A 27,557-nucleotide genomic window follows, 5' to 3' on the forward strand; every position below is an offset into this window, starting at 1 on the left:
CAAAAGCGAAGTTAATGTTAGCAGTGTGAGCAAGTTCACCAAGTAGGAGTGGGATCCATGTGGAGCAAACTGAAGCCCAGTCTAGCTGGCCAAACACACTGACTTCCTTTATGGTGAAATTCAGTCCTACATGGCGATAACATTTGCTCTGGCGGTTGACAACCATGCGTGCCTGATCTCACTGAATGCCTTTTTGTTAAATTTAAGCGGGAGAGGATGGCAGCACGGAGTGATGCAAAGCACATATCCACGCTCTCTTCACTTTTTTTTATATCTTTGTTTATTTACATGGTGCACGTGTGCATGTGCCACAGAGCACATGTGGAGGTCAGAGGACAACTGGTGACAGCTGAGTTCTCTCCTTCCATCACGTGGGTCCCAGGCATTGATCTCAGGTGTGGTGACAAGCTCCTTGACCCACTGAGTCATCTCCTGAGCCCCTTTCCCTTCTATTTAAAAAAGGAATGGACAACACTGTTCTTGTTGGCTGAAGAGGGACGTGGTGGCCATAAGGACCATGCATTCCAGTGAGGAATCCCTCACACTCTCTTCCTCCTGTCAGTGAACGTGGTGCCATCTGATCAAGGGACTGTCTGTGCTTGGTGACTGAATCATGTTCAGGCCTTTAACAATTGTCTCGTAACCAAGGCTATACACACCGTCAGCCGGGTTCTGATGTATGCACGGACACTGTAGGGTGACTGAACTGGACTTACTAACATTTTTTTCACCTTCTGTGACATCCCATGATGAACTCCAGCCTCATGACCCAATGAATAGTCAAATAATAGTAACCATCTTTAATACTGTAGAAGGTTCTAGAAAAACAAACTTCACACATACTGCATTAAGCTATGTAAGTTATGAAGAAAAAACTGGGATCTACCCATAAAACAGATTTTTATGATAGAACTTACAGAACTTTAAAGTCTACCTGATATAGTATTTGTTCTTAGCTCAGAGCCTTTAAGAGTTCAAGTGAGTACTTCCTGGTTATGAGGATACCATGGGATCAAATTACACATAAGGCACTGAGAAATCATCTAAGCTGTAATACAAATCAATTGTTATTTCCTTACCATGAGCTGGTTTTGACTATTTCATAGACTACCTCAACCTTGAGTTTTGGTGAGGACAGAATGTTAGTAGACAGTGTTCCTATGGACTTACTGCCCCATGAAAAGCGTCACGTCTGAAAACCTAAGCTTTCCCCTCCTGTTTAAGGAGCACAAGTGTAAGCACCTGAGTTTGGCTTTCCTATCATCGGAGCAGTCCAGGAGAAACGCTGAGCCCTAGGATGAGGAACGACAGCCAGAGCACGGTAACTCTTTCCGCCCTCTTCCCCACCAGACCCTGAGCTACAGTATCAATCAACTGCCAACATACATGAGACAGCTGTAAAATCTCTGTAAAGTGTGCTTAGTTTTAAATGTTATCTTGCCACAACCAGAATTGACGGAGAGGTTCACAGTGGAACAGTCTAGACCAGATCTGCCCGAGTGTGTCTGTGAGGTTTTGTAGCTGGGCCCTGACTTACACGACTAAAGAAATCAAGCAGGCAGTGTGGCTACATTCCTCTCTCTCCGCTCTTGTGGACGTGATGTGACTGGCTCCTTGAGAGCCTGCTCTGACTCCTCCAAATGTTGGGCTGTCACCTGGACCTGTGAGCTGAAACAAACCCTTTCTCCCTAAGCTGTTTTATTTATTTATTTATTTATTTATTTATTTATTTATTTATTTATTTAGTATACAATATTATGTCTGTGTGTATGCCTGCAGGCCAGAAGAGGGCACCAGATCTCATTACAGATGGTTGTGAGCCACCATGTGGTTGCTGGGAATTGAACTCAGGACCTTTGGAAGAACAGGCAATGCTCTTAACCGCTGAGCCATCTCTCCAGCCCCCCCCCCCCCGAGCTGTTTTTTGAAGTGTTTCATCACAGAAACAGAATGCAGCTAGAACAAAAAGGACAAAGATTAAACTACTAAAAAATACATGTTAGGAAGGGCAGCTTCAGGGACTGAGGTTGGAGTTCAGTTAGTACAATGCTTCCTTAGCATGAATTAAGCCCTGGGCTCCGCATAAATGGAGCATGGTAGTATGTATCTGTAACCTTGGCATCTGGGAGGTGAAGACAAGAGGACCATAGGTTCAAGGCTATCGTTGGCCGCACAATGAGTTCCAGGTGCCCTCATCTCAAAAACAAAACCAAACCCTCAAATCAAACAAGCAAATAAAACAAACAAAGGTTTATATATTCTGGATGAACTAATATTTGAAGTATTTTCCAGTTAGATACAGAACTCCATGTCTATGGTAGTAGCTTGGGCCTTTTCACCAACCACAATAAAGCCCTAAAAATCGAAGGCATCTAAGATTATGTATTCAGGTAAGTTATGCAGGTTTAAGAAATGGCTTTAAAAATCATATTACTTATTTTGTATGCATGTGTGTACATGTGTGTGCATTCAGGTCAGAGGACAACTTGCAGGAGCTGGTTCTCTCCCTCTACCATGTGGTTCCTGGGGGCTGAACTCAGGTCAGCAGCCCTGGCATCCTGCTGCAGAGCCATTTTACCAACCCATTATGGAGACTTAGAATAAGACTATTGTACTCATTTTGACTTTCATTAACTTATGAATAGCAAAAAAATACAGTAGAAATAGATACAATCAAATCTGCTCATGAATAAGAACCAAAATAATAGAAACTCTTTGGCACAAATATCAAAAGAAACAAACATATTCTTTTTGTAGGAAATTTTAATGTGGCAAAATCATCACATACTTCCTTAGCCGTTTCCATACATAGAGATCTCTCTGACTATGGAATACCCTGAAAAAAATCTACAAGAAATGATCTAATTCTTTATTCAAAGCTGAGTTCATGAAGCTGATCTGGGAGACAACGCAATTCTACAGGGTAACTGAGCTCTGGTATTAGAGCTGTCCTGGAGGTGCCCCTTCCCTTCTGGCTACAAGGATCTGGGTTTCAAGCAGCCGTGTCTACATGAGTGACAAGAATAAAAGGCACGGATGGTGGCAGTCTACAGTCTACTTTGGTTGTCATAGGGTGGGTTGCTCAATCAAAGGAAACTACCCTTCTCAGACCTAGCAGCCATGATATCAAAGATCGAGTCACTTGCGATGAGGTCTCTCTTCCTGGTTATCAAACAGCCAGTCTTGCTTCTTGCTATACCCTCACGTGACCTTTTTCCCTATGCTCACTGGGTTAGAAAGAGCAAAACAGGAGCACATGTTCTGGGCCTCTGTCTCTTCCTACACACACTTCAGTCTTTTTCTTTCTCTTTCCTTTGGCTACAAAAAGATCAAATCTTCATGCCATGGCTGAGAAGGGCAGCTGCAGGTCACAGTGGGTATTGCAGGCTCAACTCTTTCCTCTATGCCTCGGATCCCCAGGCACCAATCAACCGCCATTGAGAGGCATCAGATCTCGCTCCTTCACAGGACAGGTAAGAACGTACAACTCGTTTTATACACAGGGGTAAAGGGAATATGGTCTGGGGCTTGCAGTGTTGCGAGGGAGAAATCAGTGGTGCTGGGAAAGTAGAATGTTTAACTCTCACCAAAGAGAAGAATCTTGAAAGTCACCAAGGTGTGCTGATCAGGTGTCATTTCAGAAGCAACAAGAAAAGACGGGGAGGAAGAAAATAATTGCCACCCTGCAACTGCACCCTAACAGCTTCCCACATAGGTTGCGGGTAAGTCTGGGCAAACAGTGTTAGTTAATAGTTAGTTTTAGGGATAAAATAGTAAACCCAACAGGAAAGGAAATTCTAACATACTGCAGAATCTGAAGGGTCACGTAGAAGGAAAGGGACAGAAGCCCTGTACATAACAGGCCTGGCCTAAGGGACACCTGGCTGGCAGTGCACATTTTCCACACACTATGAACAGTTGTAAAACAGACTGTATCTTCACTAATGCAAACCCTAACAAATCTGAACAATTCAATTGTATATGTACCTATTCTCTGATTAGACTTCAACTATAGGAGAAATCAATAATAAGAACAGAATTTAAAATCTATCAGTTAGGAACAAAAAAGAAAACGTCACATGTCAAAGAGAAATTAATTACAACCAAAACTTACACTCAAATCAACATTTCCTAATGGTTTAAAATTATAACACATTATTTCGTTTGATTGTTAGAATCCTGTGAGCCACATATAACCACAGCATCTCTGTTCAACACAGCACAAATGTAAATTATGCAACTGAATTCTTTAAAATATGTAACAAAGTTGATTTGGAAAGGAAGAAAAGGAGAAGTGTCCACCACTGAACAAGACAACAGGAAGGCAAAGCAACTGACCCTTAACAGTGGCGGAGAAAACTGAGTGCAGGAACAAGGAAGCTTAGACATTGTCCTGGTCTGCTCTCCTTACAAAGATGTTGCTGTGTGCAAATTTAGGAGATAAAGCACTTATTAGTTTGTGATGCACACAAAGCACCAGAAATCTCTGCTGTGCTATGTGTCCAGTGAGCACAGTACACACGCCCACCCGCACACAGAATTCTGATTTGATAGCAACTATTAATGGTGTGGCGGTCACTAACAACATTCCAAAGAGTGCCTATGATACAAAGGGGTTTTTTACTTGTGGCCCTCTCCCTTCCCTTTTCACGTGTTGGCTATTTTTGGAAATGTTTTTTTCCATCCACCGAAAGAGAATTAAGAAAATTCTAGCATGCTTCTGTGTCAGCAAGTGCTCTTTCAGCCCAGGGACCAGAGGATGATTGATGAGCCTGTCAGGCCTACAGTAGCAAACAGAGAAAGTTGGCAGAAGTTCAGTGTTACTGAAAGAAGTTTCAAATACTTATTTCATCTCTTCTATTAGCTTTAATCACATTTCAGCATGAGCCAAGAATGAAGCTTTCACAGTCGGCCATACATTTACACAGGCAAGCATTGTCAATTTTCTGCAGTGAAAACACTGAGATATCATGAGTGAGGTATTTTCTTTCTTACCTTTCTTGACTGAAGAGCAACAGAAAATACTAGAAAGACTCACCCACACCTCAAATCCACTGGCTATCCATCTCCTCAAATGACTGCATGCACGTCTGTTTAATTTACAGCAAATGGAACTCAACATGGTTCCTCGATTAGATTAAGTGCAAGTGTGTGATGATCACAGCGGTGACGGATAGTGGTGTCCACTGGGACACACCTGCTAGAGGACGGACATTAATACGAAGGGGATTTACCCCTAACACACATCATCTGCTGTGTGGACGGACATTTCTGGTCTGCCCAGAGCCAGTCTTACATGGTTCTGGAGGGACTCCATGCAGACTCTGCTGACTACCTACTGAGCAGCTGAAGCATGCACAGATGCTGTTCCTTAAAGAGCCCGCGCAAAGCAAAATGGACACAAAAGGGGAGGGGGGTACTATGAGCAAGATGATGATCCTTGGAGAGGTTAAATGTCAAAAATACATTTTGGTGGGATTTTTCTCCTAAGCATAGTTTAGGAGATGAAAATATTAAATGCTACAAGGCATGTGTCTTGTCACCCAGCAAAACACACAATATTGTGTTGTACTGCAAAATCTGGTGTCTCCAAGTAAGCTGTTAAAGCCCACCATGGCATCTCTGTCACAAGAGGAGCTGTTCTGACCCTTCCCCAAGGATGCTGTGACAGGTCACACCTGCCATTTAACCCACAATAATAAACCCTTTACCCTTGGTGACAATGAAGTGGACTCTTGAAGAACCGTGCACACAGCAATCTGAGCTAATCACCGAGAAGACCACATCGGATTAGCAACACATCTGTCCCCTTTTCACTCCTCTCCAGACGGTCACATTCAGACACGCAAGCACTCTTCTTCCAGTGGACATTGATCCGGCTCCAGAAGTTTCTCTCTTCAGACCTAGGAGTGCCACTGCATATTTTTCTAAGCTTGCAGAAGCGGCTCTGTGGTTGGTAGAAAGATTTGGGGGAAGCCAGTGCCTTTTCATTCATCTGTCCCTGTAGATCAAATTCTTAAAAGGTAGAGAACTTGGCTAGGTCCTTCTCCATTGCGGCATACTGCTCCCTGAGCCTTTCCATGGCTCTTCTGTGCTCATCGTCCACTTCAGCTCGGCGCTGCGGCTGTTCTTTCAGGAACTCCTCCCACTGGAGCAGACGCTGCTTCTCACTAGCTGTCAAGTGGTCATGAATCACCTGAGAAAAGAGAGTATGAAAGCCACATAGCATCTTTTGCACATATGCAGATGACACAACAGAATGCTGTCACCTGACAGTTACTGTAACAACCGCAGATCGTCACAGCACTAAAAGTGCGTGACTGTTTCAATATCCTTTAAGAACATGATGCATGAGGTCTGTAACCCCAACACTTGGAAGGCTAAGGCTGGAGGGTCACTTTGAGTTCAAGACCAGCTTGGGGTACAGAGTGACCTTGCCTTATAAGTAAATAATGAATGAATAAATAAATGTATGATATTAGAAATATTTGAAACTTTCCTTACTATAAGTGAACATGGACACTCACATTTCTAGAATTTCTAAAATGCTCAGTGTCTTTATGGTGCCAGGGATCTGAACCCCGAGCCTAGAGATCCCTGGGCTGGTCCTCCACCAGCTGTCTCCAGGGCTTCTAGCATCAGTAAATGACAAAAATTCAAGTCATCTTCACCCTTTTATTTCTCTCATGGTTCTCATTAACGATAGTTTTTTGTTATTGTTGTTGTTTTGGTTTGGTTTGGTTTTTGGTTTTTTGAGACAGGGTTTCTTTGTGTAACAGCTCTTGTTGTCCCAGAGCTCACTTTGTAAACCAGGCTGGCCTCAAACTCAGAGACTCACCTGCCTGTCTCCAAGTGCTGGGATTAAAGGTGTGTGCCACCATGCCTGGCAACTAAATATAGTTTTAATAAAATCTAAAAAAATACATATTGAAATATCACTGCAAGAAGTTAAAATTTCTTACATTTTCTGATACATTAAAAAGAATCACATGTTAGCAGTCACCATAGGAGATTCCAAGACATCTCAAGGTTCAGTCTAGTTTTAAAGTGATTACCACCTCATGTCAAATATCTAAGTTGTTTTCAGGATGGTGTTCATTTCTGTACCTACAAAGGTTTGCTTTCTTTTGAGTATCATAAAATACAGATAGAATATTGTAAAAAGAAAAAAAAAGTATTTGGACTCTGTCTAAGTTCTATGAAACAAACCACCAGAACCTAGACAGAACATGAAGTCCTTCTAGATTCCTGCATACCAATTCCAAAGGGCCCAAGAGACTCCCCAAATAATACAGGCTACTGCTATTGTCCATAGTTGCTTCCCAGAGCTTGAAGGTAAATCTGAATTGCTGAAGATGCTACATATGTCAGACAGGACTTGGGAGACTTGAGCTGGGTCTCCCTGAGGTACTATGTAAGTGTCCAAAGAGGAAAGCATCCGATGCCTATGGATCACATCAATGATTAACGTGGAAGACGTCCCTAAGGTGCAATAGCGGCACTCACATCTTGGCTGTAACCAACAGCAGTCTAACTTATCCTTATACCCTCAGGCAAGTGCAGCTCTTACTCCTGACCAAAGAAGCTCTCTTTGCAGCAGATGAGAACTATTACAGAATACCACTGGTCAAAATGCAGAGAACAACTGGCCACAGGGTGCCCAACCCCAATTAATACATCTACAGTACTACCTCTACCCTAAGACTCAGAGAACATCTTAGAAGAGGAGGTGGGAAGACTGTTAAGAGCCAGAGGACCAGAAAGTCTGCTGTGGAACTGTATCTCCTAGAAATAACAAGGAAACTACACACATGAAATCTCAATAATATGGCTATCAAAACAAGACCCAAACAAGATAATACCAGTTGACCTGCTAACATGGAAGGGAAAAAAAATTCATGATGCCTCACCCCTCGACAAAGAACTATAGGTAACTAACAAAAGCTGAGAGTAGGAGAACTAGACTTTCCAGGGATGAGCTCCCTAATTGGTTGTAGTCAATTAGGGAGCAGTCAGCCCTGAAACTAATAACACTAAATAGATCCAGCAGATTGCTTTTATTTATTTACATGTATATATCAGAAAAAAAGCCATGAATTTAGGAGGGAATGATGGGGTGCCTAGGAAGGATTGGAGGTAGGAAAAAGAAAGGAGGAAATAATGTAATTATATTTTAATTTACAATTTTAAAAATTGAAAAAAAAAAGGGTCAGAGAATAGACTCTGACCTTGAATGACAGCACTATTACTAGGAGAACGGTGACTATTTCTGACAGTTTCTATGTTCGGGGGCCTCTGCAAAGGCCAGTGCATCCTCAGTGCCTGTGGAATGTACCCCAGTACGTCCTCAGTGCCTGTGGAATGTACCCCAGTGTGTCCTCAGTGCCCGTGGAATGTACCCCAGTGCGTCCTCAGTGCCTGTGGAATGCACCCCAGTGCGTCCTCAGTGCCTGTGGAATGTACCCCAGTGCGTCCTCAGTGCCTGTGGAATGTACCCCAGTGCGTCCTCAGTGCCCGTGGAATGTACCCCAGTGCGTCCTCAGTGCCCGTGGAATGTACCCCAGTGCGTCCTCAGTGCCCGTGGAATGCACCCCAGTGCGTCCTCAGTGCCTGTGGAATGTACCCCAGTGCATCCTCAGTGCCTATGGAATGTACCCCAGTGCATTCTCAGTGCCTGTGGAATGTACCCCAGAACTAGCTGCTTGGCAAAATTTACCCACTTCTAAAAGTGCCTCTTGTGAACCATACTATCTCATTTTCAGACAAATGAACGAAGGCTTAAGGAAAGACCCTTGTCCCTCCACTGTCCCTTTTCTAATAGCTGGGCTGCTGAGTCACAGTCACGGAGACCCATGCCTTTCCTACCAAGGGCTGCACAGCAGGTCTCTGGAAAGGCAGTTTTACACAGGCTGCTAAGCCTTTCTTTTCAAGGGGAAAAAAGCTCTGGCTATAGGTTTTCTGCCAATTTGTTCAATGTTGTCAAGAACCTGAAGTCTTTAAGTGGGAATTAAATGAGTCTGAAGATGTGGTTTTAGTTCCATTTCCCCTAAAAATACGCTGCACAGAGCACTAGGAGGCGAGTGGCAGTGGAGAGTGGGAAGCGAGGGCCACACGAGGGTGCTACTCCAAGTGATTTGAGAAATAATTTAAACAACCATTTTAATACATTATTGCTTCAAGCTGTTAATGTTACAGGTTGGAATTCTCCAAAAACTGAACAAAACAGGAGGAGTTTATGACATTAGCTTGAAGAAATTTTTGTAAAAAGAAAACCCACAAAAACCGTGACAGTCTAAAGGGAACACCAAATACTAAGAAGAGAAAACATAAACACACTTCATGAAAATGGCACCTTGTTCAACTTGATTTATTTATTTATTTATTTATTGTGTGCCCCTTTGTCAGCCCAAATTCTTCTTTTTAATAAATACAGGCAATAGTAACATACATGCTCAGATGTCAGTTTTCCCCTTTCTTTGTAACTGAAAAGTCATCACTGGCTTAGCTGGCCTTTTGATGTGTTTCATAAGGGCCTGGGCTGCCCTCCTGCCAAACAACATCCGAGTCAGTGCAGTTCAACAGAGAAAAATACAGACCTGGGAGGAGGCAAGGCAGCCTCATCTCAAATTCACGACCCCCCACCACCAACATCAAGACACTGCGCAAGATACAAGTTTCTTTGGCCCAAAGAACTGAAGAAAATTATACTTTGTGTTCATAAATAAAGTTTATGAATACTGGAGGCAATGTCTGCCAAGTTCCTAGCTCAGTGCCTGAGGAACTTAATGAAAGGTAAATATTATTATATAAGTCACAGTAAGCTTCTAAAAAGCATACCACACCGTTTACCCCCCAGCCAGCTAAAAGTGTGTTTCTTAATTTTAATAACATAGTTTTCAATTTTCAGCAATAGGGTTTTGTAATCATTCAGACAACACAGGTGTCTCGGGCAAAACCACAGTTCTCCCACCTTTGTGTTCAATTCATTCCACCTGACGGATTCACTGTTAGCCAGATGGCTGTTAGAAAAGATTCTTAGGAAGGCCAGCATCAAAGATCAAAGATCAGCATTTCTAGTCTTAAAAGGAAAGAGGGTGTGTGCATGTGCAGCCAGTGGAACTGGAGGCAGAGGAGGTTGTCAGCGGCACTGTGTCATGATGGGAACTGAACTCTGCTCCTCTGTAAGAACAATATATGTTCTGTCTTTTCGATTTTTTATTTATTTGTATTATATGTATGTGTGTGTCTGAGTGGATGTTACGTGTGTATGGGTCCCCTGGAGACAGAAAGGGGTGCTGGATTCCTGGAGCTGGAGTGACAAGCAGGTCCGAGCTGCCTGAAGTGAGTGCTGGGACTTAAACTCGGGTCCTCTGGAGGTGGGGGGCTCCTAACCACTGAGCACCCTCCCCAGTCCAAAAGCAGTATGCCTCTTCAATCCCGAACCACTTCTCCAGCCCCGAGGATCTCTAGTCTGTAGTGCAGAATATTTTGACTAAAGACACACACACCCAAGTAGCATTCTGCTGTCCGGCAAATCGTTCCTTGATCTCAAGGCCCAGGTGACCATTAGATCGAAAACTGACAGTTCCCAACCCAAATGAAGATCTTCTGTGGCTTTCCTACCAAGGAGTTCCTGAAGTCACTCCACTTTATCCTTGCCTAATCTCCTGCTTTAAATAAGTTAGCTATATGCTCACATGCTGACAACGCTGTACGTGTACACTTGTAAGCTAGAGAACAAAAAAGCTATAAGGTCTAGCTAAAAATACTGCCATTTTCAGAAGACACTGGGCATAAGCATACAACATTCACACATTCTAACCAGTTATCTGGTGTCTGAGACAGCACCAGAAGAGTAAAGGGCTCATCGATGGGATAGGAGGAAACACTATTAGCACAGGGGCAGAGAGGAGTAAACACTCCAACACAGGACCCCAGGGAATCTGGAATAGAACATGGCACAGTATTTACCTCTCCATCTTCTGCTACGGTAAATACTACAGACACCTAAACTTTTGTATTTTAAATAATATTCAATTCTATCGAAGACTGACCTAAAACATGAAATACTTCAAAAAAGACAAGAACATGGAATATAGTATTTTAAAGGCAACCAAAATCATGAAATACTGTGCATAATAAAAACTTAAGATTTGTGGTAGTTATAGCTACACATTAGTATTAGGATTGCTTCTCAAAAAAGAGATATAGAATTGCCATATAATTCAGAATTCTACTTTGGGATATTTGCCTAAAAGAATTAAAGGAAAGGGCATGAATAGATACTGTAAACCCATGTCAATGGCAGTATTATTTAGGGTGGCCAAGGGTTTACGCAGGTGTTCACAGAAAGCTACAGATTCTTCAAGTGTATGTGAGTGTGTGTACATGTATGCACACAAATGTAGTGTGTGTACATACCTATATAGTTATATATGCATAATTATATAACCATCCATCCTTTAAAAGGACAAAACTTTGGCAGCATACTATTATGTGAACAAGCCTTGAAAACCAATTCTGAACAAATAAGCCATCTTGAACTAGGGACATAGATCAGTTGGTAGAGTGCTTGCCTGGCATGCATAAGATCCTGGGTTTAATCTCCAGCACCACCAAAACCCAAACCAAACAACAAAAACAAACAAAAAACCAGGACTGGAGACAGGTACCTGTAATCCTAACACTCAGGAGGTAGAAGCAGAAGGTAAGAAGTTCAAGGTCGTCCTCTGCTACACATCAAGTTTGAGACAATGCTCAACTATATTGTGAGTTCAAGGACCACCTGAGTACACTTTTATTATGATATAATTCATAAAGACAGAAAGTAGAATGCTGGGTGCCAGGCATGGAGTAGAGGATAAATTAGTGTTAACAAGTACTGAGTTTCATGGCTCTGAAAATTAGTCAGTGGGCTACAACTGTGCAGCCAAAGTGAATAGCTATCTACTTGGTCAACAGAGAAATTAAGAGTATTAATGAATTGGCTTATGGTAGAACCACATTAGAGACATTTAAGTAGAAAATGATTCTGAAACTAATTTATATCTAAAACCAAGTCTATGAATGAAGGAGAAACATTTTTGCATGTATTAGTCTAAGTAGTAGTTCTTTTCATATTTAAGAGTTGCTTGGCATGGGGACAAAGGATGAGAGAGAGAGATGCTATGGTAACTAGAGGTCAGAGGCCAATGCCAAGGAAAGCGCCGTGGAGACCCCATTATGCTTGTGGTCTACAGTGCCAGCAGCACCAAGGCTGAGGAACTCTACTAAGAGAAAATTTTTAACAGGTCAACTGAGGTTGGGAAGGTCTTTTGGAAGCCAACATGGCAGTTAAGACCTATCTATAATCCTAGCACTCAGAGTCCAGCCTGAGGGGTTCTGGTGAGATCCTGCATCAGGAAGGTTTGGAACATGATGTTGCATTTACACAAACTTTACTATGGGCACAGGGGAAATGACTTCAGAAAGAAGTATCCCTATAAGAACTATTAAAACTATTTTACATGGAGCAATATGTACTCATGTTACTTTGTATTTTCTAATTCTATCAAGAACATTGGTTATTTTCAAATTCAATCAAGAACAAGGCTTCATGTAATGTCACTGCTCTCCTGACAATATCATAAAGGAAGCTTGCTAAAGTTAGTAAATGTCTGTGGTCGAGATAAAACAGAAGCTCACTGGGGTGGCTAGCCAAGGCTGCCCAAGTGGATGTGTGTAGTACACAGACCAAGTTTACGTTCTGACAGCCATGCCTGGCCACCTCACCTCTCCACAGCCTGTTGGTGAGAACAGTGGACTTCATGAGCCAGCTACATCTCAGTTCACTCTTCTGCCAGTGCCGGAATCCAACTCTGTATTGCGGTAGTTCTCAAGACATGCTGGACAACTGCAAAATGCGCATATATTGTTCTTTTGAATGTACTTTTAGATATCAATTGTGGGAAATGTGATTTGGACAAATGACGCTTATCAATTTACTTCCCACAGAATTCCACAAATTGTCTTAACATAAAAGAATTACTGATTAATGGTAACAGCCTATTTTATTCCATTACTACTCCCATCTTTCTTTGTTTTGAGAGCCTTTCAAATACATAAAATGTGGCCAACAGGATAACCCAAGGCAACAACTAACATCAGGCAGGAAAGTGCAAAGAGAGGTCATTTTTCATCTGTACATACTTGCTGTCCAAGGAGCTAAGCTTCACCTTTATGACTAAAGTGTGTGTGTGTGCGTGTGTGCGTGTGTGTGTGTGTGTGTACACACATCTACTAAAACCTCGGCCATGTCAAACTTTCAGGAGGAAGTGGGGTGGCAGTAAAAATCAAACAAGCAACTTTAAGTACCTGCTGTCATACACTTCCAATGTTCTGATAATTAGGTAAATTAGACTGAAAAAAGTTAGGACTTAGACTAAAATCCCAGTAAGAATGTAAGGAATTTTCACTTGCTGCTAGTCTATGAAAATGCACCTCTTTCATAACTTCAAGACTGCTAATTTATTAAACTATCTGAGGGGAATAATCAGGGTAGGTCCTTATAAATTCAAGGCCCACTGACTCTATATTAATTTTTGGCGAAACAGCATTTCAGTATATTCAAAAATATTCACTTTTAAAGCCAGGCACAGTGCAGAAGTCTAAACCACAGAACATGGGAACTACAGGCAGGAAGATCAGGAGTTTAAGGCTATCCTTTGCTACATTGGAAGCATAAGACCAGCTTAGGCAATATATATTAGATTCTGTCTCAAAATAAAATAAACAAAATGTGCAGCCTGCATTCTACCAGATATTTTGTTTCTCAAAAACAAAAATGCTCCTGTGCCCCAGTAACAAAGTGTGCAACCCAGGACTGAGGACCCTCCACACTCTCCCCAGGGTTGTCACCTGGACGTCCACCTTGGCTGGACACTGGTTCCCCCCATCTTTGTCTCTCTTCCCCCTCTAGCAGCTGTCCTCTACCCGCCAGCAACTGGATTCTTACTTGCCAGTCGGGTTGGGCATGGACGGCCTCGACTTCCTAAGCATTCCTTTGGCTAAAGTCACACAAGGTTCCAGTAACTTGACTATAATGCAGGCTTTGGCCTACTTTCTATTAGTATTTGTGGTTTATGACTCCTGGATTTTAGCTCCCTGGGTCTAAAAACTGCCTTAATCATAACAAATAAAGTGTTTATCCCCTGGTGGCAGCTGGTAAAGAACAGGATTAAACTGTCTCTACAGGATATGTCCACCCCGGCATATCCACTCCAGTCCCTGACTCCACTTCACTCAGCACTATGCCGGCATTCCACCTGATGAGCCCAAGGTCAACAAGACCCTGTCTCCAAAAGTTGGGCACAGGGAATTGAGGAAGATACCAGATGTCCATCTCTGGCCTCCAGAAGCACAAATGTCCACAGAAGTGCCTGCATACCCTTCAACATACACACATAAACATTTAAAAAGAAGGTGATGATGGTACCACCATGTTTCCAACACATTTTAGTGTTTTAGCCATCTTTAAATCTTTCCCCCCCTGTATATTTGTTAGCATATGAGTTGTTTTATGTGGACATATATTTGTGCGTCATGTGAATGCAGTGCCCGGGAAGGCCAGAAGAGGGCATTGGGCCCCCTGGGACTGGAGTTACATATAATTGTAAGTCTGGTGGAAGAGCAGCCAGTGCTGAGCCATCTCTCCAGCCCCATCCTTAAGTTGTTTTTTAAAATGTCAGCATATCAGAAATGTCAGAAAATGAAATTAGAGAACTCTTGGATTAAAAGTAAATGCTAATATTATAATAACAGATGTCAAGAATTATATGCCCCTTTGCTCAAGTTACCTATTTTTACCTTTTCCCGTTCCTGTTCTCTCTGTTGGAGTCTGCAGATGGAGTCGTTGGCTGCTTGCACTGAAATAAAACAGACAGTGGGGTTTGAATGGCAGCCTCTGGTTAGGAATACACCTATTTGGATTCTTTAGATTGCAATAAACATATTAAAAATAGATACTAGTTGCCAGTTGGAGGGGTGGTTGGAGGAAAAGTATGTTTTGTCAATACATTCAGGGTGATATAGCTGAAAAAACGTAATTTTTGAGCTTTGAGTTGTCATCCAAAGGGTATAGAAATACTAAGCCCACCAATACCCACCAACAAGTTGGCAACAGCTACCTCAATATTTCTCAAAAAAGGGAAAATGCCAGATGAACTTAAAGTCACGTTCAGATCAATTAAAGGCTTAACAGTTTGAATCCCTCCTTTTTTCTGATTTATGGGGCTGTTCTCTCACAGGCAAGGCTTGACAGCTAGACGTCCTACAGAGCTTCCTGCTCCCTCTTCCTGCCCTTCCTGTTTTGTAGCTCACCCCGGATGCTGCTACAACATTCACCTCTCCTCAGCTTAAAAATTCATAAAATCATTTCCATTCATTAAGAACCAAAATTCTAATAAACAGTGAGCACCCGTAAATTCAAAATGCTCTCAAATCTAAAACTTTCATAGTGCTGGCATGATGGCACAAGTGGAAACCACACCTCATGTGGCGGGTCTCAGGAAAGACTGTGGTCATACAATCTTACAAAACCGCTCCCAGGCTGATAGGAATCCCCAAGTTCCTCGAATCCCATCCCCAGTTGAACTTTGCTTCTACTCTAATGAAGGCAGTTAGCCTACAGACTAACTTGGCCAGTTGTGACTGGTCTTCTGTCTTGCTTGTTCACTGATTCCACACACGCTGCAGAGTCTGCTAACATGCCAGGCTCTGATCTTGCTGTGCACCCCGTCCCCCGCTCCTCATCTTACAAGTCCTGCCTTTGCAACCAAACATTTGTTCTGGCCACAATGACCTCCTTGTTCTTCTCCGACACACCAAGCACACTCTTGCCACCGGGCTTCTGCACTTGCTACTGTCCTAGGACACCATTCCTCTCATTTTCCTGCAAGTCTCTGTCTGGTGTCATTACTCATTTTATACATGAGGATGGGTATGTTCATTTATCATAAAGCACAGTAAACATGCCTGATAAGATATTACGTTTTATTAATAAGAATTATATAATAGGGCTGGGGAGATGGCTGCACAAATGTGAAGACCTAATTTGGTCTAAGTACTGAGCTCCTATGTCTCCAAGCCCAGTACTGAGGACAGAGACAGTTGAGCCAAAATGCCAAGACCCAGGTTTAATGAGAGATCTGTAGGACAGACTGGACAGAGTGTGTTCCAGACCAGTCTTAGCCACAGGAAAGGCCCTGGCTCCAAAGGACAAACAAGAACAAAAGAGCAGCTCTTCGCACAAGCAGCATCAAGGGATGGCAGGCTGAGCACCTTACTCTGTGCTGCCCTCACATGAAGTGCTCCCTCTCTATCCCTTTCCAATTGTGAAATACCTTTAGCAGAAGCAGAGCACTACAGGGTCGCCTTCTCCTACAGCTGCTGAAGCTGGAGGCCATCTAATTGTCTGCCTTCCTCCCCTGCTCAGGCCTGGTCAGATCAGGACACAAGCCCACGCCAGGGCAGGGGCTGTGATTTCTTTCAGAAATCTGTGAACCTCCACTTCCCCTCATGTTCAAAAGCTGCATCACCGGTGACAAGTAACAAGCTTTGCTAGATCACAGGTGACATCTTAGGACTGAGGATTAGCTTCCCAGTTTTTTTTTTTTTCTTAACAAAAACTGTGAAAAGAAAATGAGAGGCACTGATTAGATCTGCCTTCTTTCTGTGGCAGTAAAGTATGACATCATCGTTCCTAAGTATGGTACTATCGTTTCCTGTTTGTCTTTTTTCCTTCCTGGCTCTATGAACAGAACTTAAAAATCTGGTTTTCTGTATTCTTTGCATTTATGGAACACTCTGAGTGCAATTAAAGAAAAGTTGTGGACCATGTCACTTTTGCTGTCCCCATCACGGCCCCTCCTCCAGATTATACCTGTATCATTCTCCCTCCCAACCTCCCCCACATATCCTCCACAGCCTCTTTGTTCATTATTACAAGCACCTACCTATCTATCTATCTATCTATCTATCTATCTATCTATCTATCTATCTATCTATCTATCTACACACACACACACACACACACACACACTCCTAAATATAATCTACACAATCTGTATAATGTTAGTTATATGTATGTTTTCAGGGCTGACCATTTAGTACTGGATAATCAACTGGTGTGCTCTTCTCTGGAAAGGCTGTTTCTCCCACTCTCAGGGTTCCTTAGCTGCCTTTGTTCTCTGTGTACAGCTGAAGCCTTGTGGGCTTTTCCCAATCCACTCTGGCATGTCTACTGGTGTTGTCCATGTTCAGCTCACATTTAGGCAGTCATGCTGATGAGACATTACTGGTGTTGCTTCTGACATTATTAGAATTAGAATACATAGTCTCATAGCAAACTCCCTGATTCCCTGGCTCTTACAGTCTTTCTGGCCCTTCTTCTTCAATGTTTCCTGAAGTGTTATGTAGATGTATCCAATGGGTATCTGCAATTTGATTGGCTGTGATTTTCTGTGGTAGTCTCCATCTCTATTGTAAGAAGTTTCCTTGATGAGGCAGTGAAGACTACAATTACCTGTGGATCGCCACAGACTTTAAAAACTTCCTTCAGATGCATGACAAACCTACAATTCTGTTCCTCTATAGAACAGAACTGTCTCCATGTTTGGAAAGAACATCCAGGTTCAGAACTTGATTTCCTGTGAAGTTATTCACATTCCAGCCACTTAGAGACAAAACAGAAAAGGTCTTTGTTGTTTTTTTTTTTTTTTAAATTTCATTCTGTACATATGTACAGGCATGTGAGCCGACAGGTCAAAGGACCACTTTGTAGCTGTTTCTCTCAGACTAATGTGTGGGTTCCAGGGATCTAACTCAGGTTGTCAGCAAGTGTCTTTTCCCACTGAGCCATCTCAAGCTCAGAAAAGGCTTTTCTAAACTCATGCAATCTGTCTTTCTAAAATCTAAATAAAATAACCACCTGACTAAACATTCCCTTCCTTCATGGCCAGTGAGAACATGAGAAGGCCCATTTTGTAAAGGCTTCCTCTCATTTCATATCAGATTCTAGCTACACCCTTTGATTACCATGAGTCAAAGTCAGGAGGCTGAGGAGGAAGGATTACCATGAGTGCAAACTATCCTGGGCTACATACCCAAATCCTGTCTCAAAAGCAAAACAAAAGCAAAGGCAGGTGAAGAGTCCAATGAGTGAAGCCCATGAATATTAGTATCTTAGTGATGGGAGTGGTGGCACAAACCTATAATCCCAGCACTCGGGAGCGTAGGCAAGAGGATACAAAATCTGAGGCCAGCCTGGGCTACATAGCAAGTTCTAGTAAATACTGAGACTCCAAAATACACCCTAAGCAACCCACCTATAAAAATTTAGTTTGAGAAAACAAGTTCAAGAAAATTTTAGAACTTCAAGATTGCTTTAATTTGTAGAAATACAACTGAAAGGGAGAAGGGAGCAGAGCATGAGACAAGCAAGGCCAGACGCCTCTTCTTAGACCAGCAGGGAGCACCCGCGCCCTGCCCCACGGTTTGCCTTGCTACCTAAAGAACACTGTTTTAGTAAGAGACAAATGTGATGATAAAACACAATGAACAGAAAATGAGACCACAAAGCTAGAAACACAGTGAGCTCAGCAGGAGCATCAGATGCAAAAAATAAGGCAGAAAAAGAAAGGGTCCTGGCATGGTGCACACAGGGTAAACCCAGCACTCAGGAGGCTGGAACAGTAGGATTGCCACGGTTTTGAGGACAACTTGGGCTATATGGGAGAGCTCTGTCTCTAAACCAAAACCAAACAAAATTAAAACAAACAGGGACTGGGTAGTGTAAGCAAGAACAGTTGTCATCTTTCCCGGAGAGGCAAACAGCTGAGACAACACAAACAGGGAGAACGTGGGTGCACCTTCTAAAGGCTTCACATCATTATTCTCCCTAGAACAAGCTTCCAGTAACGTCTGCCTGTCCTGCAAAAGCATTTGTCTTTTTTGGGGTTTAATCTCATTTTTTGTTCTGTTAAAATGTAAATGAATTTTTAAAACTTTAACTTAAAAATTATGCATCCCGTTCCTATCAAATGTCCCCTCATCTGTACCCCAATCTCTTCTCTAATCATCCGGCTGTCACTCATCAATTATGCATCCCGTTCCTATCAAATGTCCCCTCATCTGTACCCCAATCTCTTCTCTAATCATCCGGCTGTCACTCATCAAGCCCCTCCCCATTCTGCTCTGCATGGAGAGAGCTGGAATCAAGTTCACCACAGTTAGGAAGCAATGTTATTTATGCAACTACTTACTGTAACATATTACATTCTTCCTTTCGTTTAAAGCTTTCTTGCTGGTTGTACAAGCAGCAGTAAGTACATCCACAGCACGTGAGACCCTGGGCTCAGGCCTCAAAACCAAAAAGAACAAATTTTTTAATCTTCCTCCCCCACCCTTCCTTTCTCTTTCTCTCTCTTTTTTTAAACAGGGTCTGATTTTTAGGTTAAGCTCACCATGTGCTACAAGCTTGCTTCAATTTTTTTTTTTTTTTTTTTTTGGATTTTCGAGACAGGGTTTCTCTGTAGTTTTTGGTACCTGTCCTGGAACTAGCTCTTGTAGACCACCAGGCTGGTCTCGAACTCAGAGATCCACCTGCCTCTGCCTTCTGAGTGCTGGGATTAAAGGCGTGCGCCACCACTGCCCAGCTTTGCTTCAAATTTCTAGCAACTCTCCTGCCTCAACCTCCCAAATGCTAAGATTACAGGTGTGAGCCACCATGCCTGGTTTTCTTTTTGTCTTATTAATAATACCCTTTTGCTTTTAAATAATATAAAGTCACCATGCTTCAGAAGAAGGGATGGGTGAGGGAACATTCCCTTAGTGTGGCCATGTCTGGCTATATGAGTAGGGAACCTGCAGGCGTCCTGTCCTTACTTGAAAACCTGCTGAAATTTAGAAGCCTATTAAATAATCGGTAAGCAGGACACAGACACTTGTGTCTTCAGAACGGGGTGGCTATGATGTTCTTCCCTTAGGAAATGCCTTCTTGTGCCTTTTGAGGTTTCTGATGAGCACAGACAGAGTTTGGCCTGACAGTCTCTGCCTACCCAGCCCTAGGACACTCTGCCCAAGTGAACAAGGTCTGCATCTGTAGGGCCTCAACCATGAATTCTAGAAGATGAAGACGGTTCTAAGGACAGGCACAGAAGTACACACCTACCACTTTTGCTGCTCTACTTAGATGAGAAAATACTCCCCGTGGAAGCTTGTTTGGATGATTTTACCCGAGTGAAAAGAAACATGGTAGCACGTACTTAAAACACCGAGCTTTACAAAATAACTCTGCTAGGGATGACACTAGACTCAGGTTAATTCTTAAAACTATCCGGTTTGCAGGTACAACATTATTTCCTAATGGAACTAATGGATCCATGAGACTTAGCAAACTCAGCCCAAGAAAACCCCAGAGTCCTTCTGCCCCAGCTTCTCCCATGGCTAGCGGAGAACAGCTTCACCTGTTAGGTAGCGGAGAACAGCTTCACCTGTGGTAGCGAAGAACAGCTTCATGGCCACAGCCAAGTTTCCCACACTAACATTATGCCCCAGAATACTTCAGAGGCCGGATTCCTAATCACTAGGATATAATGCTTCCAGTCAAGGAAACCTACTTTTGGTTCAGATTCTAAATTATTGGTAAAACTTTCTGACATCATTAGGAAGGCCCGAGAGCAGAATAACCTCAGTCTAAAGAGAAAATCAGTCACACAACTGCCCATCGTTTCTCACTGTATCTTATTCAACAGCTTTAGCAATGTTCTCCATGCCAGAGTTCTTCTCAGTTCCTATCTGAGCATTCCAACTGACAGTTACCAGGGGTGGGAGGGCTCAGCTGGTAAAGCACACACAAGAATGAAGAACTGGTTGATCCTCAGTGCCCACATAGAAATGCCAGGCACATTGGGGCACACCCGAAATTCTCAGCACTGGGGAGGCAGACACTAGTCAGCTAGTCTAGCTTACTCAGAGAGCCCCAGGTCCTAGTGAGAGACTCTCTCTTAAGAAGCAAGGTGAACATCTCCTAAGGAAAGACACCCGAGCTGACCTCTGGCCTCCATGTACACACATGTGCAGAGGAACTCCATCCCCCATAGCAAACTACCTAGAATGCTTGTTTGTCGGTTAAGGATGCAGCAGTGTGAACAAGCAGGTAGGGAACAAGCAGTGTGAAAAGTCTAATGTCAATTTTTTTTTAAAGTTTTTTTCTGCTGTTTGACATGAAGAAATCAAATGTGATCTTGGGATATTTTCAACTTCATAGTGCACATGACCCTCATGAGATTGCACTGCTAACTGAGGGTTCTTTCCTGTATCCCTCACAGGCTGGCTTTGTCCCCTCCCTCAGAGGCTGGCTTTGTCCCCCTCCCTCACAGTCTGGCCTCACCCTCACAGGTTGGCTTCGTCCCCCTCCCTCACAGGCTGGCCCCACCTTGTGCTTTAGTCAATCAATCATCTCTCCATGAGCAAGCTGCAAGTTCTTAGTGCAGACATCTAAGGAAATGCCTTGATGCTATTCTGCAAGCCTAGTTTTAACATCAGACTCCGGCAACAAGTTTCTTTTATGTTAAAGTCTAATATTAAAAAACATTAACAAATATTCTTTTGTCTGTTAGTTCTTCTCTGTTTAATACTGACATTGATAAAATATAAACATTTATAAATATTTTTTTTTTTTTTTTTTTTTTTTTTTTTTTTTTTTTTTGGAAACAACCAAAACCTCTCAAAGTCCATTTGAAAAGGAAACTCATTTCCTGGTCATCATATATTTTCTTGGAGAGAAAATTTTAAATTTTTTACAGATAAAAAGCATCTTATGAGATGCTGTACATACATCTCCCTTTGGATACCAATGCCAACGACATCGTGACGACACTGGACAACCACTGTCTGCGGCTGGGTTGCCCTCTGGTAACTCTCCTCCCCTCCGCAACAACACTCAGGAGAATATGCCTGAGCACGGGGCATCTGATCAACAACACTCAGGAGAATATGCCTGAGCACGGGGGCATCTGATCAAGGCTGCGGGAGCAGCTGGACTTACGTTTCTGCAGGGTCTCCTCCAGACCATCCTGCATGGTCTCTCTGCATTTGGGAAGCATGCGCTCATTTGTTTCCTCGATCATATTCTTCAAGTTCTCAAGAACTCGCAATTCGCGAAGGCCACGTTTTTCCTATAGGAAAAAGTAAATGAGTAGTACCTAGGTCTCAGCAGTCACTGCTTGTATCCCACCCCGATGAGCTTGCGTTACTAGTGTATTATTACTATGGAACACACATACTGCCTTTTAATTCTCTGGCAGAAGAGGTGAAAACCTGGAGGCATTTTTATTATGAAAGACTCCGAAAGCCGCAGTAGGGGTAATGTTTTCATAGTAGTGTTCAGAAACAGGGGGTGGAGGGAGATGTTAAGAGAAGCAACCAAAGAGCTACATGGCCACATATTTCAGTAGAAAGAGCCCTGCTCTGACTTAAATATTCATTTAATCACTTATTGCCATATCACTTATGTTATAATGTGCTACATATTTTATTATTGCCTTTTTTCTCTTCAAAATAGCAGCGGCAGTCAAAGTAATGATATACAGACACCTTACCACACAGAAAAATGAGCAGTGAAGGCCAGCTGTTCTTAGACGGGCTGTGCCGGCCTTCAAGGCTGGCAACCTGCCTCAGAACCAGGTCTCTGCCCTGGGATGACTCTACCTCTAAGCTGGAAGTGGACTCCAGTGAGCCTGAAGTGCTTGTACTGAGAATGTGGTTAATGCCGATATCTGCTTCCTCAGGTATGTGTCATCTTGACCCATGCTCGGCAGATGTCTGTGCAACCAGCCAGACAACACTGGGCTTCTCCACTCAGCGGCTTTGGATCTTTCTGGTTTGCAAGCGTTGCCACAGCTGCTGCAGAGGAGTCGTACTCCCCTGGAGCACTCCTGGAGTGAGGACTTGTGGAAGCTTCTGTTTGGTTTCTCTCAAATCTTTCCCCAGGCATCTCCCTTGCTTCTGCTGTGACAGCACAGCTTCACATACAGCCTCATGCCAGGTCCTGTGAGTCTCAGCCAATCACTGAACCTGTGTGGTCTCAGCATCCCACTAGGGAAAGTTTAACCACCTTCCCCACCTGACTTGAGTGTGGGCTAGACTGAGTGACGTGCTTCCAAAGAATAGCACAGGAAAATGAAGCACTTCACTCCACAGTGGAGGAAGCTGCAAGAGCTCCCTCGGCCAACCGAGGCAGGTTCATGCACAGTGAAAGCCCTCTAATGGCAGCAGCAGGATGTGACGTCTTGCAAGGCTACTTTTCTTTGCCCAAGTCCATAAACCCAGTCTAATCATAAAAAAATGGGACAATCGCAGGTAGGGAGGCATGCTACAGAACCCTGGCCGGTACTTTAGACCCGTGGTGGTCAGGGAAGAAAATGGAAGACCGAGCAACTGTCACAAAATAAAGATGATGAAGGGACAATAAACTCTAGATTTTTATTAATAGCAATTTGTCAGTGTTGTTTCTCAGTTTTTACAAATGTGGTAAAATAAGACACTGGGAATGAGAAAATGGGCTAGGGATACACGAGAACACTGTATTTACCCTGAAAATGTTCTGTAGATCTAAAATTAATATAAAACAAAACGTTAACTAAAAAGGAAGGTTGCTAAGCTTGATTGCAAGAAAATAACAAATTAGTTACATTGCTGAAGCATTTGTTGGATTCTGAGCGAGCTTATGCAGCAGCTGTGGCTAGTTTCTTATATTTTACACATTGTTCTATGACAAAAAACTTACAACTCATACAAAAGTTGAGAGAAAAGGACATAATGCCCCGCACCATCGCCAAGCCCTAGCAATGCTCAACTCAGACTGACTCATTTTCTCTCTAAAGCTCCATGTACCACACCTCCCCCAGGGCACTGGGAAGCATACTCTAGATAGTATACCATTTTACTGTAAACATTTCAACATATGCCTTTCCTTAGAATAAAAGATACAGAGCTAGAGAGGCTAAGAGCACTGACTGCTCTTCCAGAGGACTGAGGTTCAGTTTTCAGCCATCACAAGGAGGTTCACAACTATCTGTAATCCCAGTTCCAGGGAATGCAACATCCTCTTCTGATCTCTGTGGGTACCTACCATGCACATGGTGCACATACATAAATGTAGGTGCACACAAATAAAGATAATCTTAAAAGTTAAAATAACAGCTACAATAAAAGTCTCACACACACAAAGGCAGCAACTCTTTAATATCACTAAATAGTGGTGCTTTCACAGTCCCTTGTTCTATAAATGCTCTTTTCACCCAAGCTTACTCGAACCAAAATATAAATAAGAGTTACATGCTGCAGATGGCTAATCTGTTTTCAATCTACAGCTTTCTCCTCTATCACATTTCCCCTGGCATTCACTAGAAGCAGCGAGTCATCTGTTCTGCAGTTTCCCACAGACTGTTTTAATGAATGACTCTCCATGGTGTAATTTAGCATCCTCTGCTGTCTGTTCCCTTTCCTGTAAGTCAGTAGTTAGAAGTACGTGTGCAATCAGATTCAGGAGTTGTCTGATTGTTTGCATGAAGTTTTCAAAGGCGGATGTCCACTCTTGCAACAGGATGGAGGTGGCATGACATCTTCATTTACTAACAGGGATACTGAAAGTGAAGACTGCTTTTTGTCAGCAATTTGAGTATTCTGGGCAACAGTCATATAAGCAAAGCAAAGCAAAACAAAACAAAACAAAAAAAAAACACAACTTCCTTCCCTTATTTGTCAATTTAAAAAGTAACAAGTTGGACTGGGTATGGCAGCACATGCCTGTGATCACAGCACTTGGGAGGCAGAGGCAGGAGGATTCTGTTCAAAGACATCCTCAGCTGCAGTTCTAGGCCAGCCTGGGCTCAGAGAGACACTTATCTCAGGGGTATTGGGAGCAGCAACAGCGCTAAGTCATTTCCCAGGCATTTAAGGACAATCAGAAGGAGACTGTGTTTACACGCATCCCAAAGGTTTAACCCAGAGCATCTCAGTCACTGCACACTCTGTTGGTACCCGGGCTTTCCAAACTTGAGGAGCACAGTGCTCTAGCTTTGTTCCAGCCAGCTGTGGTGGCTTCAGTGAGCTTTGGCTTTCCTGATCGGGCTCTTTGCTTTGGTATGACCTCGTGTCCTCATTCAACTGGTACTTCTCTCTAAGACTGATAGCACTAAGAGACAAAATTGGGAGGGGGAAGGCTGCTCACAGCCATGGGGTGGGCTACCACGTCTAACACACAGGGGACAAGTTTGCTTTTTTTTGTTTTGTTTTGTTTTTGTTTTTTAGAGACAGGGTTTCCCTGTAGTTTCTAGAGCCTGTCCTGGAACTAGCTCTTGTAGACCAGGCTGGCCTAGAACTCAGAGATCCGCCTGCCTCTGCCTCCCGAGTGCTGGGATTAAAGGCGTGTGCCACCACCGCCCGGCTCACAAGTTTGCTTTTTGAGACAGGGTTTACCTCTGTAGCCCAAGCTAGCCTGGAACTCAGTATGTATTACAGGTTGGACCTGAACTCTGGATTCTCTTGTTTCTGCCTCCCAAGTGCTGGTTTACAGCTATGAGCTACCATGACTGACTGGCCTAGGAAATTACCCAATTTTTATATAAAGAAAAATTACATCTTGAGGTCATACTGACCAAATTCAAATTACTTTCATATATTGTGTTTCTTTCCAGTTTCTAAAATACCAACATACTCAGTTCAGTTCCCTTTTCTTTGACTTAAATTAAAACACCAACATGATTACTAAAGACTAAGATGTTTTTAAAAGAATTTTTTTTGTTCTGAAGATGTATTATTCTATAAATGTACAGTTAAATCACTATTTGTCTAAGAAAAGATCTTACTATGTAGCCCAGGTTGGCCTGGACCTCATAATCTTCCGGCTTCTGCTTCCTGAGTGTGGGGACTACAGAGATACATCTCTACAGCTACCAAATCACTGTGCTCAGGGTTATCTGTAAGAATGTCTGAGTAACACTGTCACCACTCAGAACCACACAGGAGCTTCTTTATATGTAACCTGGCTTTAGGGACTGATCTTTGACAGTCAGTATTTTAAAATATACAAAATATTTACATGGCTTCAAAATTATATGTACCCTTTTTTATACTTTCATGTTAGATATTTAATGTATCTAACCATTGGTTTAAGTATAAGGATACAAATACCTGGATGCACAGGTATGTCTAGACAGTGTGTTTATCACACACACACACATACACACACACACACACACACACACGAGTATATACACATACGCTTTAAATTCATTTTAAAACAGAATAGGATACAGAGATGTTTCTTTTATCACTCGTGAGTAAGACCCAGTGAAGGGCTAGAGAAGCGGCTCAGTGGTTAAGACTACTTGCCCTGCCCAACCCTACTAGTGCATATGTCACTTTTCAGCTAGGGTGCAGACAGCTAGATACAAAGCCCACTGTCATTATACCTTTGTTTTCTAGCATAACACAGACAATCCTGCTAACAGTTCCCTTTACAAAGGGCCTATTCATTTAGCCTGGATGCCCAGAGGAGTTTTTTCCCCCTATAAAGTCCAAGTTTTGTTTTTTCTTTCTTTTAGAAGTGGTCTCAAGCATCAGCTACTCTGAATTACACTTCTTGGAAAGTAGTTCATACTTCAACAAGAGTTCAATAGCAATTTAAGGAGAGTTTTTCTGAATTCTGTTTTGTGGGTTTTTTTTTTTTTTGGTAATCTTTTCTTGGGCTTGTTGTCAGTCTTGGGTCTTCTGTACTCATCATCAGTATGCATTCCTTCTTTTTGAGTCCCTCTCTTGTTAACATTAAATCTTTTCAATCTACTTTAGGACGACAGTTTGTCCATTCCTCCCTGGGCTCTTTGCTTAATTCTCACTTCAGAAATAAGTTAAAAATTTCATTCTCCCTAGCCAGGATGGTGAAGCCAGGATGGTGAAGCACACATTTAATCCCAGCCCTCAGAAGGCAGAGGAAGGTGATCTTGGCCAGACAGGTCTAAGAGTAGAAAGGTGAAGCTCAGCTGAGAAACTCTGTCTTGAAAAATACAAGAGAAGACAAAACGAGAGAGAGAGAGAGAGAGAGAAAGAGAGAGAGAGAGAGAGAGAGAGAGAGAGAGAGAGAGAGAGAGAGAGAGAGAGAAAGAGAGAGAGGGGGGACAGAGAGAGGGAGAGAGAGAACAAAAAACAAAACTTCATTTTCCCAGATTCTTTCCCCTTACTTTTTTACTGTTCATTTTACCCAATCACTGGGACAGGTTTTCTGATTCCAGCTTTACCTTTGTCTACATCTTTCTTCTGTCCCTTAAGCTTGAGTTCAAACAGCCGTGATCTTTACTCCTCCCACCATCACTTTGCTTCCATAAGGACAGCTGCATGCTCTGCACCCTCCAAGGAACCCAGCTCTGCTCAAAGCAGACGGAACTTGTTTTCCTCTGTTGTTGGGAAGGAGGAATGGGCACAACTTCTGACTTCAGGCAGAGAACCCCATGTTCCAGTCT

The 27,557-nt window shown here is 42.8% G+C and overlaps 1 protein-coding gene across 1 annotated transcript in view; it reads right to left on the bottom strand.

Annotated features, from left to right (window-relative positions):
• Positions 1–2,745: 2,745 nt before the first annotated feature.
• Bloc1s5 (biogenesis of lysosomal organelles complex 1 subunit 5) overlaps positions 2,746–27,557 on the bottom strand; it is a 36,618-nt gene continuing 11,806 nt past the window's right edge. Inside the window, exons 3-5 of the mRNA XM_038335128.2 lie at positions 22,085–22,214; positions 14,845–14,903; positions 2,746–6,196 (exon numbers count right to left, since the gene is read on the bottom strand). Of these exons, the coding sequence (XP_038191056.1) occupies positions 6,017–6,196; positions 14,845–14,903; positions 22,085–22,214 (369 nt within the window). The 3' untranslated portion in view covers positions 2,746–6,016. The remainder of the gene's footprint in view (positions 6,197–14,844; positions 14,904–22,084; positions 22,215–27,557) is intronic.

Source organism: Arvicola amphibius, chromosome 6 (assembly GCF_903992535.2).
Source record: "Arvicola amphibius chromosome 6, mArvAmp1.2, whole genome shotgun sequence".
In the NCBI taxonomy this organism is placed as follows: domain Eukaryota; kingdom Metazoa; phylum Chordata; class Mammalia; order Rodentia; family Cricetidae; genus Arvicola; species Arvicola amphibius.